Source organism: Nipponia nippon, unplaced genomic scaffold (genome assembly GCF_047370975.1).
Source record: "Nipponia nippon isolate SJK-2023a ecotype South Korea unplaced genomic scaffold, ASM4737097v1 scaffold_28, whole genome shotgun sequence".
NCBI lineage: Eukaryota > Metazoa > Chordata > Aves > Pelecaniformes > Threskiornithidae > Nipponia > Nipponia nippon.
In genome coordinates, this window is record NW_028262345.1 from 3,759,784 (window position 1) to 3,776,586 (window position 16,803).

General features: G+C 40.9%; 1 protein-coding gene across 6 annotated transcripts in view; it reads right to left on the reverse strand.

Annotated features, from left to right (window-relative positions):
- GRAMD1B (GRAM domain containing 1B) overlaps positions 1–15,437 on the reverse strand; it is a 101,509-nt gene extending 86,072 nt beyond the window's left edge. For all 6 annotated transcript variants that reach the window (XR_015706053.1, XR_015706054.1, XM_087763399.1 and 3 more), the window contains exons 1-2: positions 14,585–15,437; positions 1,308–1,385 (exon numbers count right to left, since the gene is read on the reverse strand). Coding sequence is in view for 4 of the 6 variants with exons in the window: in XM_087763399.1 (XP_087619525.1) it covers positions 1,308–1,385; positions 14,585–14,946 (440 nt within the window). In the remaining 2 variants the exon portion in view is untranslated. The remainder of the gene's footprint in view (positions 1–1,307; positions 1,386–14,584) is intronic.
- Between the last annotated feature and the right edge of the window lie 1,366 nt (positions 15,438–16,803).

Here is a 16,803-nt window from a genome sequence, read left to right on the forward strand (position 1 = left end):
ACTGATAATTGGAGTGAAACATATGGAGGAAAAGGTTAGCTGCAACAACCAAGTGCTAATTGTGAGTCAGTCTCTGCTGGGATATTAGTTAGCTCTTCAGAGTCAGGGTGATCTCCCAAATGAGTCAATTCCTCAGATGCCTACTCAGCTGCTACTCAGTTCTTAATCCACTGGCCTTTGACTTCATAGTGAGGAATCCGAGTTCAGTAAGCATTTGTCCTACTACACAGTTAGCAAGAAAGACCTCTGACCTCAGAGAACAGCTTATGTGGAATAACTAACAGACCTGAAACAATGCCGTTCTGAGGGACCGTGCCCGGATATAAGCATGCAGAGTGGAATGTGCCACATGCAGAGGCTTCTTGTAATCCACTACGCAGCAGCACAAAGGAAGCAGTTCCCAAATCTCAGCATTTCCCCCCCCCCACAGGCTCATTATAACCCACAGTCACAAGATCAGCTAAGTCAAATGCAACATAACTCCACTGTGCAATGCATTAATGAATTAATGGGAATTTCAGAAACCAAAGTCCACGTGTAATGCTGGACCCAAGGACATTAGTAGGGAAACTGGCCTGCAGGAGCTGGCTCAGGATAGAAAGGTGGTAGTACTTCAGGGCTCATAGTTCATACACAACAGAAGAAAATGAAGCAGATTCATGCTCAAAAGATGAACTGCAAGATACAGCAAAACTCTTAATCATATGGCTCTGAGCAAAGCAACAATAATAAATCACGCACAAAAATAAGCACTCATTTTTCAACAGCTTTTGTGCCAATGCTGCAATTTGAAGCAGTCATTAATCAACCCAATGTACAAGAAATTTAAGTTTCTTCTGGAACTTCATAGCAGTTCTCACCCAGCTGCTACACATGAGCTCTAGATACTTCAGGACTGTCACAACACATCAGAAGTAAAATACAACAGCTAAGCTCAACGTTGTCTTTGCTGAGGACAAGAACCTCATACAAAATTTCACTTGTGTATTTTTAAGGATCAGAGATGCTAATCGTCAATACACAGCAAGCCTAATGAAGCTTTTTACACCTGCTACAGTTTTGGGGAATGAGTCTCAAAAGAAAATGCAGGCTACTTCAGGAGTTGGATGCATTTGTTCCACAAGTTCTACTTTTAAGTAGATGAAAAACATATCTTTTTAGACATTCATAAGAACAACGTAAATCACGCTTGTTAAACAACTCTGAGCAACACAGGGAAGATAAATTAGGACCTCAACCAGCCCAGACCATGCAATTTCACTGAGTGGTTCCAAGCATTCCCCTAATTCAGCCACAGACAGGCTTACCTGTCCTCACACATATGAGGGCTCAAGAATCGGGACGAGTCATCATCGTGGCTGCTTTGCTGGCTGCTCTGCTGACTGCTGCAACATGAGACAGGAAAACAGAAGCAATTAATTTGTATAAGTCCCTATGAAACACTGGTTTAAAGCCAGAACAAGGAAAATGCAAGGTTCATACTTCATATATTTGGGGGTGCAAAGAGAAAACAACAGAAGACAGTAAGGTCATATCTGATTTACAACAGGCGTGACTGGTTTGAATCCTCTTAACCTCGCTTAGCAACACTTCCCTAAGAACTTTCCGAAACACAGACGTGACCTTCCACATTGCCTATACGCAGTGTTTCATCGTGCCATCCCAGAACAGTTTCATACAGCTTAACATTCAAATACCAAACTGCTGCATGCTCATATACTCCCCACTTCTAGGCAGCAAGACAAAACAGCAGTTAAAACGAACTCTTATTAAAGATGAAGTGGCCAATACTAAATTCCTGGTGGAGAGTTGCATGCCAAGCCCACAAGATGTCACTCTCCCTCTTTAAATGCATGTTTTGGGGGTGATTTTTTTTTTCTGCATATCCATTGTATCGAGTTAGCCTTATTCCCTTCTAGCAGCCTCCACCTGCTCCAAGGACTCATCAGGGTTCCTGCTTCTCATTTCTATAGCTTTGTTTCTTTGCAAGAGCTTTCCTTCTGAGCAGTAGATAGATCTGAATCTGCCTTCAGGTAACAGACTGCAGCGCAAAGAGCAGATGTTCCTGGGCTAGCTTTAATCTACTTTGCCTGGGTACCACTGGCTGTGGAGTCACAGCAACACACACAGCTTTAGCACAAACCGCACAGTCCCACCTGGTACAGAGGATATCTTTGCCCAAGACACAGGCTCTGCTAAAAATGCTGTGGCTTCACTGTTGGTGGGACCTAAACTGTTCAAATAAAACTAGTTCAGGTATACATACACATGCTTGCAACCACAGCTTCTACTGCACTGTACACAGATCTGCACATCACATTGCCCAAAGGCACAGAAATACAAATACAGTATCAAAAAGGACCAAATTGCATCTTTTCATTCTAAAAAGCAATAATTCTCAAGCAGTAACACCTGTTTTGGGGGAAAACATAGTACCAAACCACTGCAATAGGATTTTTTCATGAAGTCTACTTGTTTGGGGTTTGTGGGGGATTTTTTGGGTTTGTGTTTTTTTTTTTTTTTTTTAACCTAGCCTTGACCTTTTTAATCATTAAGGAGGACTCTATCTCTCAGAAGAACACACTTGCTTCTGCTGTGCAAGCAGCTTTCTCTAACTTCTCTTTCCATTTCAGCTATACTCTCTCTCCCTCTTTAAATTAATTTCTCAGGAAAAACCAGCACTTTTCTTCTCCAAAGGTACTCTGTGCTTGCACAAAGAAATTATAGCTATTCTTACCTACACCTACTTATGCTTTACAACTCAACAACAGAAAGTATACCTCAAATGGTAACAAGTGGATTGACTTGAATAAATTAAGTCCCATACAAAAAAAAGAAAGGATTACTTTTACCACCACAGAATATTAACAGAGAAAATACTTGAAAAGGTTTAGAAGCTTATCTATAATCTTGTCTTCATACTTCCAAGGAATTACAAAACACAGCCAAGCAGGCAGGGGAGGAACTAGAACCAGCAAGTACCTCAGTGACAGATGAAAACTACATGCTCTGGTACTAAACAGCATGTCTTCAGCAAATCTGTATAAATACATGACTCTAACAAGCCCCCATGTTCACTTTTTAGGGATCTGAACCCCTAAAATTCCTGTCATCCTCCCCACAAAGTATACTTCCAAATAGTTTGTTTTCTTGGAAGACTGTTCATATGTTTTAAGGTGAGCATATCACAATCCTTTAACATGACTATTTTGCCTTTTTATTAAAAAAAAAAAAAGGAGAGAAGGGGAGGGACTTTCTCTTCCTCCTATGAGATCAGTTTTTGCCAAAGAGATTTGTAGTTTCCTCTGAACAGAAAAAAGCTAATGAGTCTTATTTTCATTTAATATTTTCATCAACCACCTTGATTTTGACCAGCTTCTTCTCCAAGTCCAAGGTCTTCAGGGACTCTTTCTTATTAAACATGACCTTTCTGAAAAACACAATAGCTGTCTTGGGGACCCACTTAGCATTTGAGAGACATCACACACAGCTGGCACTGTCCACTATTTTTGCTGCCTGTTCAGAACATGAGGCAGAAAACTGTTCCTTACTGCTAAGATAGAAAGGAGAGCAGGCTGAAGCTTCCAGAAGAAAGTAATTCATGATTAGCATTTATAAAATCCTCGAACAAATAATACAGAAGTTAGCCTTTGCAGTTGGACATACAAAACCACAAAACTCGTGCAATATTTACGCCTTTCAGCTACAGATTTCAAGTATGTGTGTTGCACATAAGTCATAGGCGTGTTTCTTGTGTGGACACATAAACACAATCCCACAGAGAACACTTTGCTTGTTTCCCCCATTGCACAGTATATAGTTGTACCGTCAGAGCCAAGACAGGTAAACATTTTTGCAAAAGCCTCTCAGCAAGAGGACAGATTTAATTTTCTGCTCCCACACCCACATACTTAGTCATTCTTCTTAAGTGTCTCACTGCAGAAAGGATAATCAGAAAATAAGAATTATATATTGGCTTCAACCTATAAATCAACAGCTGGGTAAGAACAATATCCCCCAAACAGCAAACAAACATCTTTCCTGTAATTCTGAGCTTAATTATCACCCAGTGAACTGGTTTGGAAAGAGTGCAAAAGGAACCACACTTTCCCTCCTAATTCAAAGGAATTATCACCCTTTTGATACAAGAAAGCATGGCAGGGATTGTTTCTGTAACTACTTGTTTCTTCATAAAAACACTCCCACAAAGCTTTGCCATTTCAATTCAGATCAAGCAGATATAACAAAACTTACCAAAAGAGAACTCCCAATATATCACAGCCCAACAATAGCACCTACAATGCCGGTAATCCCATGTGAAAGTTTACTTTTAGACAGCTATGTAAGAGGAACCTTAGACTTTTCTATGCTCACCCACCCATCATTAAATTTCTCATTCAGAAAGTCCTCCAAATCAAAGTTTAAAATTCAATGGAATCCAGATATTGCAACACAACGCCTTACCCCCTTGTCACTAGTGAACACAGTATTACAAGCAATGAAACAAACTCAGACCAGGAGACAGAAATTAATTTTTACCCACTTGTCTGTTTGATAGTATTCGACATGAGCTATGATTCACTTACAAGAGCATTTTGCATGGAAGCTGTGCAAAAGTTTGTGAGCTCTTCACACAAAGAAAATCATTTCAACATTCTGAGTATTAGACAGTGCAGCTGTTGAATTCTCTAAAACGTACAGAGCAGTTGAAATGCAGAGCCTATTGTTTTATTATGCTTTTCAGTCCATTTTAAGTTGACCTGCTTTTAAAATGACTGTGTTCCTTTGAGATGGTATAACAACAAATTACTGTTGTTGTACTGGAGATAACATAAGGGGAAGATAAAGGTATGATTTGTACTGAAAAGTAATATGGGGGGACGCTTTTAGATGCAGTCATGTCATTTTTGCATCTACAGAGAAGACCAAAAGCTGGTTAAAAATCTCAGGAAATCAGCAAAACAAGCTTATCTCACTCCAAAGCTCAGCAATGATAAACTTGAATTTGGACAAGGCTTAAATCTTCAGGTACACAGGCCCAGTGGGCCCCTTTCTCTCTTATAATTTCAAAGACACTAAACATTTCTTTAAGGCTTATAGCCTGTGGTTTTTCCTCAATTCTCATGCAACTATTCAGTCTCATAACATTACTTACAACTTTAGAAACCGATGCAGTTTTAAATACAGATTAACCATGCCTTTTAACAATTAAATCTTTGAAGAGTCTCCTTCCACCACTCTTCCATCTCACTGCTCCCAAACAATTTACCCAGGTAGCCCAAATACAAGGAAACATTTTTCTACTGACTGAAAAACGGGTGTTCTGATCACACACACCCCGCTTTGCTCGAATCCGGAAATAAAAACAATTTTGCACTATTTGCAAGACTTCTGTACACTAAAGAAAAATAAGTAAGAGTCAATGTTACAGTAGAAGCAGCTCTATATTGTTTGAGCAACAACAGCATATCTTGATAGGAGTATAAAAGAAAACAGATCCTCAAACACCTTCAAAATCAAATTTGTATTCAATGTTCCATTTCTTATTTTCTTTACAATATCAGCTTAGTTGCCAGTTCATCTTTCCACCGCATCAGAAGACCCAACCACCCCTATTCTACAGAAGAAATACATTCCTAAGAATGCTTGTTCTGTTACCTTTCTTTTCTACCATCTGTAATTTGTTCCAAGTATTAGTTTTACTGCCTTCATGACCTATATACATATACTTAGATGAACACTCACAAGAGTTACACAAAAGAATTCTCTCTCCCAAATCTTGCCAGAAGTGAATGTGAACAGACTGCAGGTACTAAAAAAAGTGCAAAACTTGCTTTTGTGTCTCAAATATTTAAAGATTTTTCTCACACTTGGTCTTGGGAAGTTATGAGCTATAGAACTAGATTTTGTATTATTCTTATCCTCCTGTTTTTTTGTAATAAGTCTCATTTTATTCTGAGATTTCAGTCTCAGAACGATAATGCAGAGGCAAGATCTCTATCATTATATGCATGAATAGGCTTTTAAAGCTAAGCAAGTCTTCTAGAAGACATTTGCCCAGATTTCACAAAGTTCGAACACTCAGGTCAGTGTTTGCACACTGGGAGCCTTCTGGGACTTCTAGACTCTCTAGGTGTGGGCAAAAAGCCCACCAATACTTTTGTATCTGCAGGTGCGTTTGGCAGATTTTTATTCAGAGGATATTTTTTCAATAGCAATGGATGAATGGGGTGAGCAAAGAAATGCGAAAGAAATGGCTGTATCCTGGAAGACAGGATCAGTTAATGAGTTTGGAGAATTACTCACAAATCTGTGGCCTTCAGAAGGCTATTATTATCATCCACAGCTATGAGCAAAATTTTCAGGTCTGAACCCAGACAAGTATTTTGTATTCATTTTGTTAATTAACCCCTGAATTCATAAGGCTTTGGGTTCAGTATTAAGCATTTCAAAAAGGACAATAATAGACAATTGACAATCAAGTATACATATATACAATTGCTTTCAGCAACTATGGCAACAGTTTTTGAAACTAAAAGCTACTGTTTATGAAGTGTCACAACACATTAATATTTTCTTCAACAGATTTCAGAACTAAGAGATATGCAGGGTGTAATCAACAGAACAGTGAACTTGCATCAAGGTTTCTGTTAAAATTTACAAAGCTTTTCGGCTACGCGAACAACTAAAGGGTTCTTTTCATCCTCACAGCTGCAAGTGCAAAGACTTGCATCTACCTGCCTTAAAATATATCACAAAGTAATTAGGATGTCTGAAGAACTGCCACCAGAAAGAGTATAGCAGTACCAATGTCTGGTGAGAGTTATGGTTACTTCCAAGCTGGCAAAGAATTAAATACATCATGCCTTTTAAATGGTATTTTTATATTGTCAAAACCCATATTATTTTAAGCCAAAACTCTCTTTTAATTAAGTCTAAAAGATTCACAGTGAAAATGCAATAGTCTAGACAGTGAATTCCCTCATGTGCAGTCTTCATTGGAAAACTCTTCTGGTAAGTATTCTCGCCTATCTTTCCTTGGCAACATAAACACAGGACAATAAAACTAGATTGAACTTCAAGCCTCAGGTGTGTCAGAAGAAAAGGTCCCGCTGAGTCTTTTCCCACAGGGGGCTTTAGGAGCTTGTCAGAGACAAAACAACAATTTTATCTTTCAATTTCACCCTCCAGCTCTGCTCATCCTTCCCAGGAAGTAGCCCCACTCTTATTTCTTCTGAAACAGCAGAAATAGACCTCCCAGTCCCAGCTGCCTAACAGCACCTCATTGTCCTTGGCAAATTAAATTCCTGTCATCAAAAGCACTGTGTTACTATGGTTGCGTGGATACATAAATGACTGTGCCATTACCAATGTCAAGGAACTGCCAGGTGGAAGGGAAGGAGAAAGGAGGATAAGGGACATGAGATGGAAATCACTGACCCAAGTTCCAAGGGATAACAGTCTCCCTCATCAAGAAGGGCTGTCCTTTGATACACCTAAAGTTTTCAGTCTGTGAATTAAAAGCCAAAGCACCTTCAGTGATAAAGCTTTCCCACAGGTGCTGCAAGTTTCCACTCTCAGCATACAAGTGTAAAGTTGTCAGGGGAAACAAATCCTTAGCACTGAAGGCAGCAAGCTAACATCAGGCTTTATTAAAAAAGTTAAGGAAGATTCATGTTCAGCAAACTGTAATTGCTGAACTGATACCAATCCCTGTGGGAGGCAGGTACCACAACATTTCTAAGGATCACAGCACCTTTTCTGTTTACACAATCCAGCTCCATCTAAGGACTGACTCTGAAGGATTTTCTTCAAAGAAATAGGTGGCAAGCACCCTGTTTCTGTGCACTTTTCACTGAAGCTGAAACGGAGATAATGCAGAGGCAATAGGAAAATTTGTACCCAAGCTCATGCAGTGAATCAGTGCAACAAATGGAAGGCAGAGCTGGAAGATGAAATTTAAACGCCTTTTTCAACCTAAACTTAGAGCATGCACTGCCTGGAACCTAACGTATTACCAGCATTTGCAAGAACCAAAGGGGCACTTCCTACTCCAGACCTTCGTATCTTTTTAATAACTCAGCTTCAGAGATGGACAGGGATGTAAAGCAATGTTTACAGTCTAAACCCATTAGTAATGATCAGAAAAAGGCCAGTTGCATGTATCATATAGACCATCATCGTAATTAGTGCTAATTGTCTCCTTTGCAGTCACATTCAGAGTTGGAGAGCCAGAGTCTGAATTTGTAGTAGAGTCGCCTTCTCTCCGTGCTGGAAAGCGTTACAAGGGGCAGGATGGGCAAGTTTTCTCCTCTCACTGTATCCATTTCACAAATGAAAACATCAACATCATATTCAACAATGAATAACAGACATCTTGAATTTCAAAACACAATCCAGTGGAAAAGAACTGTGGTAACTCACACAATGATTTAATTGTTAAATACCATTGACAGGCACAGTGCTGTGTAAGACATGAAATTCAGATACTCCAATGTTAAATATTTGCTGACTATGCAAGATCAACAGCATTTAAGTTCCAGGCTGCTTGTACGCTAGTCAGTTTTGATCCTCTTGTGTGACTGGTCATCCTAAACCACACAAATACCGAAATGCAAATACTTAAAAGGAAAACCACAAACTACTGCACAAAAGCAGTACGATTCAGCCAAAAACAGTAACAGAGCTGGTGGGATTCACAGCCACTTGGCACACATCATCATAAACAACAAAAAACTGCAGTTGCAGCAAACAGTACATTAGTACTCTTCATAAGAGATATGCATGCATCAACTTAAAAAAATCAGTTCACTGGAAGCACAAGTTAGGCCTCATTTGAACTTGCAGGTTCAAAAAGGAAAGAGATTACATTAACAGCCAAGTTGCTACTAAACTGTCATTTGTGCACTCTCACATTTCAGATTAGAAGAGATACCACATAAGTGAAAGTTTGTGCTTATGGACTTTCCAAAGCTACCAAAAGTAGAGAAGATGGGCTGCTTACTACAGAGATCCACACAGAAAAAAACCCACAACTTTTCCCATTTTTGCTTTGAAGATGCAAAAGAGTACAGATACCAGTGAAATACTCAACTACATACTCAAGTCCCAAATTCAATCCATAGGATATTCACACATCACTCACATTGCTTCAATTTTCTACAGAAATCAAAGTTTTAAATATACTTTAAAAGATTAACAGAGAGACATATTCCAAAAACTTGGGACAGTTAAAATGTGCAACAAAATTTAAGTCACCACCCTCTACACTACAAAACACACCATGTCTGACATTTGTCCTCCTGAAAAATCTCAATTAACCAACTCCAGCTACAAGCAGAACATGAGGAAAATGCAATGCAACCTATTTGCCTCTTCCATTATGAAACCCCTATGGAGCTGTCAGTTCCACAGGCAAATGAAATTTCAACAAGAACATTATGAAAACTCAAAAAAGCAAAAATGCACTGGCAATCCCAGTACACACGCATCTACCACTTCCTGCAGTGCCTTGCTCTGTTTCTGACAAAGGAGAAGCCACACTTCTCTGTCCTAAAACTGAAACATGGAAGTTCATGAAAGCCAGAGAAACTGAGAGCTACAAAATTTACCAAGTTACTCATTTTGCAGTTTCTCAGAATTGCATGGCATGAAGTGAACAGAACCTTAGTCCCCCAAGCCTTTCTAGTCCTCTCACAAGGATTAAATCACAAGCAGCACAGGGCTTTGACCGTTCTCTCTTCATCAAGTACTTGTTCCGAGGTTAGTAAATACTACCACTAATATTATCTAAAGACAGTATTGCTCTTGGATTGCATTTCTATAATAAAGACTCTATAGCCTTTACACTTGTAGCTTTTCAGGTTTTTATTTTTCACATTTAGCAGTTACGTAGGGGAGAAAAATCACATCCCTATCTCAAGCTTTCACCAGAGCTTTTTCCTCTAGAAAATGCCACAATGTTTCTCCTAGGTGCGGAAGGAAGAAAAAAGTGAATGAAGCATTAATTTATTCCCAGAAACATTCAGAGTGAATTTCAACTTTGTTAAGGAAAGCAAAAGCATTATGAACTACTTCAAATTAAGGATTCACTTATTTTTATATGAAAATTCAAAATATTAACGCTTTTGTGTAAATCATATTCTTACCACAAGTTCCAATAAATCAGCAGTTCACTGTTAACTGATGTATCTCAGTAGGGTGACCAAGAGACTTCACAAGTGAACTTTTTTCTTAAGGAAAAAAAAAAAAAAAAAAGAAATTTCACCTCTTTCTGCCAAACAACGTGAATGGTAGCAGCCACAGAGCATACTGCTGAATGGTGCTAAAGATGCTCCTAATTTGTCATTTGTTTCATACTATCAGATAAGCTATAAAGATGCAGTCTGTAAAACCTCTATGGTTGTGTGCACAGCAGGTCAAGAAACCTCCATCTCCTCAGGACATACCCTTTTCTAAGATAAGATGGAATGCTTCTAATAATATACTTCATTTTTAACACCTTACATTAGGGGCATTTCAGGGCATAGGTGAGTCTTTCCCTTTAGCTGAACCTGTCATTTAGGACTTCAGTAAGTATCAGTTTCCAGCAGAAGACCAAACCGAGTACATTCATTCATCTTTAGAAACATCAAGAGCTACAGCACAATCTATTCCCCACTGATCCAACAAAATCCACAACAAGTTTTATATTCTTTGGAGCGCCAACATTTTGCATTTCATTATTAACTAGTCTGGATGCTGTGATTGACCAAACAAATTTATCTTTTGGACAAGCATTAACAGCAGACAAACCAGGTGATCTTGGAGAGCTCAAAGGAAAAGGAGCTCTGGGAAGGGACTGCAGGCATCAGGACACAAGAGCTTCCAGGACCTCCTGCAAGAGCAAATTCAGCAAGGAATAACAAGTAAAAGATGATTCAAACCTTTTACCATCTTTGGCATTCTGGCTTATTTCTTCCCACAGTAGGGGGGCACATTCAGATTACCACTAGTATGATCTTCGCCCAGCATGAATGCCTCACGGGAAACCGTTCAAGAAAGATTTACCATACCTCAAGTACTACATATGTACTGTTGTTGAGCATTCACACAGGAGCTTAAGTCAGGCAATGACAGTACAGGGCCCACCTATTTACTTACACATCAAGAATCACGTGCAGTTCCAGAGATTACTAGCAAGGGTGGCTTTAAGGAGTAACTAAGTTAAAGCAGATACACTTTCTCATGCCCACATCAATAATGTATGTTCATTACACACATAGCAAAATGCTAACAGATTTCATCTACTAGCCTGTGAGGAAATAAACATCATCATGCCTTAATAAAAAATTTGTGTACTTGTGTGCAGGGTTCATAGTTTATAAAGCTATATGCAAGTAAATAACTTTGATCATTACCTGGGTAGCAAATGACGGATGAGGACTATAGGTAAGAAGCTATCTGCATCCCTTATAAAAATCATCCTACTTATCACTTGGATAGGGCCCCAGAGCACCAAACTTGTTGTTTGGATCATCATGCTTTTGTACAAGGACCAGTCACAGGGAAACTCCTACCCCCGAGTCATGGCTTCTTCCCGTTCTTTCACCTTGAACAAAAGCAAGGCTGTTACATGCCGTCTCTGTTCTGCTCTCACTATCAGCCACCTAACAGCTTTTAGAGAACAAGCAGGTAAATAAAACTTAAAATTATCTTGGCTGTTAAAAACTAGCCAGTGATATAGAACATTTTGTAGGCTGCAGTTTCCAGATGAAAAAAGCAGCCAGCCTTCATCAGACCTGGAGCTTTACAGACAGCTTTTTTTTTTTTTTTTGAGTCCTAAAAGCATTTGTTTATTCACTTGGATGCTTACTGTATGCTAATGGTCACAGAGCTATTGCTCTTGCTCAGGGGCATGTGAGCAACACATGCATCACTGGAATAAGTCAGCTGGTGCACAGTTTGCTCTCAGCTACCAGCTTTCTTGGGAAAAGCCTGCCATACAAACAGGCATATACCTGGCCACATAATGGGGGTAAAGGTTACTGCACTCAAAAACACATCTAACTGCTTGACAACAATTTAACTAGAAAGAGGCCAGCGACTGAAAGCAAACCACATTAATTTCTCTGGTGGGAACCGCATGCTGATAGCTGCCCCCTTTACCAGGTGAAACTTGGGAACCTCAGCACCTAATAGCATACCTGCGCTCCTAGCAGATGCATGGCGCACTGACCATGTGGGAATCCCTGTTACAATAGCATTACAATTAACCAGCTGGACAGTCCAAGCATCATCACTGTAGCTCAACCGAGACAGGGTTTGGCGGAAAAACTGCTAGATGAAATGCTTCAGCCTTTACTCTAGTACAGTAGTCCCTGTTGCCCTTAAACAAAGGAATAGTACAGTAAATGGCATTACTAGCATCTTTTACAAACAGCAACATCATAATAAAACAGCAGCAAGAAAGAGCCCGTGCTCTAGATGACCAAGTCTAAACTGGGGGAAGGTAGGCAGTATCTGCTTTGCAGAAAGCCAGCTTCCTGCCCTGCTATTTTAAAACAGGGATTCACAAGCAACAGTCTCAGGGCACGGTAAGGTTTACCCCACAGTGCTAACTGCTAGTCTCTTTCAAATTAATGCCACAAAATCCTTCAGGGTTCATCACTCTTTCTGTGACTAACTCCCCACGGATTCTGTGTTCTCTATGTTGTTTCCAAGCCTGCTGAGCTTTGAAAGCCCAATGATGATCTTAGCATTCTGCAAGCCCAGAGGCTCAGCACAAAGCGACCAGCAAACTGGTTTCGGTTTTTTTCCCCTCTGGACCAGAAAGGGAAAAGTTCCATTTGAAAACATCATGTTTCCCATTTCAATAGGGATAGATTTGGAGCCTGCTACATGTGAAAAAAGGAGGTGCCATGCTGGCTTTGGTATGCTAATGCCACCTAATCCATCGAGCACTTTAGCTTTTTTCCAGTCACTGCTTCAAAAACATAACCAAGGCTAAGGCAGAAACGTCTTAATGATGAATAGGCAGAAAGCTGTCAGTGTAGCCGTGGAGATATCACGTGTACATGTATGAAGTAAGTTTTCTTATGCATTCACACCAAAAGAAGTGTGTCTTGGCCTCTGTCTCAAACACATTTGCCATCAGGAAGTCCAAATTAAATCCTTCAAATGAAAAGCCATCCTCTCTGTTGAACTTCAGACCAGAACTTTGTGATTCTGACACTTTAGCATAACCCCTACGCATTATCCTTCCCCTGTTTTCTATGCTATAACTAAATCACTGCTTATATCACCACGGCTAAGGGAAAATCAGTAGTATTTCTCAACCAAGATGTTTTTCCATGTTAACTTTTGAAAAGCGGTATTATCAAATCCTTGATGGCATGCATTTACTGATGAGACTTCCACAAATCTTTATGACAGACTGACCTTGCTAAAGGGACCTCATGCAAGAAGAGTTACCACATAATCAGAGTGGATATTAGAAGAAAAAGCTCTGTCCTATAAACACTCAAGCAATACAGGAGTCAGTCTAGTATGCTGGGTGCACAAACAGTAAGAGATAAGTTTCGTCTTTTTAATGGAAGTGCAGTACATACTTTCAGGCATAAAGCCACACATAGGCTGCACATAGGAGTTGCAAATCAACCAAAGAAAAATTGGCCCACACTAAGCTAGTATAAGGATTTATACTGCACTAATTTCTCAGAGAAACCTTTGAAGTGTCTTGTATATTTTGGGCCTTCAGGAAACGTAGATTGTTCCACTCTGCAGAGTAAACTACACTGCATGTTGTAGACCCTGATTGCACCTGCAGAAGGTTACATGAGGTATAGCTTTTTCTTTGTATGGCCACACAATAACTCCCTAGGCATTAATTTTCCTGTGTTGACAAGCTCTTCGAGGTCTTTATGAATTATTTGTCCCCTTTTGAGCCAAAGGACTGAGTGACTTTCAAGCCTGGAAGGCAGCAAAAAAGTGAACCCAAACATCTTGACGTGCAGACCCACCTACGAGCCACAAGGCCACTTTGCTTCTCTGTCTTGTCCTCACATTCTCCCAATGTCACCAACTGAACAAAGGATTTCAGAGAAGGTCTCAGCAGTAAGAATGAACATCACAAAAAAAAAACTACTGACAAAGGTTTGGCATCGTCACTCCCTGTCCTGGTAAATCTCAGCAGAGAGGTCACCTCCTCTCTCTCTGAAGGGTCTCTTCAGGACACCTTCATGAAGTTAAGTCTTATCACCCATTCTTTCAGGACAGTCTCCCTCACTCAGAAACAAGTTCTTTTCACTAGCTCTGTATTACCTGTAGAAGGTATGCAGAGGACCACGAATAGGATATGGACAGTGCTAGGACAGATCCTAGCACTACTGGTTCTAACATGCCTACTGTTTGCATATAAGGATTAGGCCATTTGGTCTAGCATCAGCAAGTCCAACCACCTACATTACCCATTCCAGCCAACAGGTGAGGACAAAGTGCCAGGGAGAAGCACACCAAGATTTCTAGGGACACCAGAGATCCTACCTACCTATTGCGGTCAGGCTCTCCTTGGAAGCAGGGAAGGGAAAGCGGCCAAAAAACATACCTGCTCTCACTGTATTCCTTCTTCTCTCTCACACGCAGCCACTTCCGAAGGAGGAAGCGCTTGCGCCGCGGGGAGGCACTGGGTGTGGAGCAGTTGGACCACGGAGTGTCCTCATCACTGGAGGGAGTGATTTCAATGGATGGGAGCTGCAGGTATTCCTTGCTGGAGGAAGGAGAATCCTGATACCTGCTGGCCTCCAGGCTCTGCTCCTGCACATTCTTCATCCGCCTCATCTTGAAGCGCTTCCTGCGCAGGGTCGGGGTGGACGAACTAGACCAGGCACAGCCACCCTCCACCACCTGCTGCTCTGGGACTTGCAGTGCTGGGAGCTGCAGGGTTTCTGTCATATTGGCAGCTGGCATCAGATACCCTTTCTCTTTGTGCTCCCACCCCCAGGCACACTAGCTCTGATCTCGGTGTAAATCACACCACAAAACCACAACTTGCCTTCCTCCTCCCTCACCCAGTCCAGTATTGCCCTCCCTCTCAAGCAGGAAACCTCATGTTCTTCACGTGCTTTCATTTAACAAACAGCAGGGTGGGGAGGGGATGTTCAGGACACAGACATGCCACAGGGGAAGCCAGTCTTAAGTTTCTTTTCTCTTTCTCCTATCTACAAAACAAGGTCCCTTTCCCTGCCTGGTCTCTCCCCAAGCAGTAGGTTTAGCACCGAGACAAGGGTTGCCAGCAACAGCTTGGCTCACTTTCGGCTTCCCCCCCTCACTCCCCCCTTTTGCCTTCTATCCTCTTTGCCTAATGTTGGTTCAGGAAAGACAGTCTCCTGGGACTGCGCTAGGAAACAGCTGTAGTCTTCTCAAGAGACGAAGCGAGTATGGAGTGGAGCGGCGTGGAGCTGTGAGGAGGTCAGAAAGAGAAACAAAGAGAGGGAGGGAAGCAACAATACTAGATAAAATCAGGAGAAAGTAGGAGGAGCAGCATGTTCTTTTTCTGTAGCGGGTAAGACATACGCAGGCAGCTGTTGCAAGCATAACTGCACTCTTAATCCCAAGAGACAGGGTTTATATTACCAAATATGCTGCTGCTACAAATCAACCGAATGAAAAAGGGTAAGAAGGGATAATAGCCTGCTGCAGAAGCCAATTGGACAGGCTTTCCCCTTGTCCCACCTTCCTGCTCAGACAGCCTACCCCATGGAAGGAGGGTGCGGGACAACTGGGACTTTCAGCCTTCTCTCACAACTAGGGTTTTTTTGCCCCCATTGGCTGCTCACAGAGATGGAGAGGGATTGAGGAATAGCTAAAAAGGCAGTAGCAGCAGGTGGCACCAGAACCAGGAGGCTGGCTGGTTTTTCAGCTCAGGTTCACATGAGTGAAAGCTGATAAAAGGGTTCTTGGAGGGCAACGCTGCTTCCAAAATGACAGTGGATGACAGACGGTCTCAGGTCCGGGAACCAACAAAGACACCACATAAAGACAATTAGACATGCAGAACAGATTTTAGACCAGGAGAAAGACACATACTACATGGAAGATTCCCAGACATTTAATACCCTAAGGAAGCTCTACCAAGGGTCAAGCATTGGGAGGAATAGCAGCCTCAGTACAAGCCTTGCAAAATTCTGGTAATGAAATCGAATCAGGGAAAAGAGCGTGACAGATTCTCCATCAAGATCCCCTGAGTTTCACTGAATGCTCCTGAACGAAGCTGTATTTTCAAGTGGAAAAGTGACATAGGAACTTAAATTCTCTACAGGAGTGACTAGAATTCAGCTGTGTCAATTTCAAGTGTGCTGTCAGAAAAAAAACAATCTCTAAAATCAACCTGACACAGCTTTAGTTTTCATTGTTCAACAGCCTGCACCTTTAAAAATATTAGTTTCAGGTTAGAAAAATATTTGTCAACCCAAATCAAAATAGTTTTTCTTGCATGGACTGCCTCAGTTTTGTTTGAAAATAAACTTCACAAGAACTTTGAACACCAAAATCTGCCATCTAGGACATAGATAACTAAACATGTCAAAAAAAGGAAGATTTATAACAGCAGGAACAAGGGGGTAGGAAACAATGTTTCAATAAAAGGTTTTGTTTGGTTTTTAAATCCTCAATTGCTATATTCTACTCTGTTGTACTATCCTTTTTGCTCTGCTCATCCTCTAAGTTAATAGCTTAAGCAACTCTTCAAATCAATTTCTGGACCTCCTGTCACCTTGGCATCTATACATCAGGTGCACACGCACACACAATCAGAATGCCTTCTAC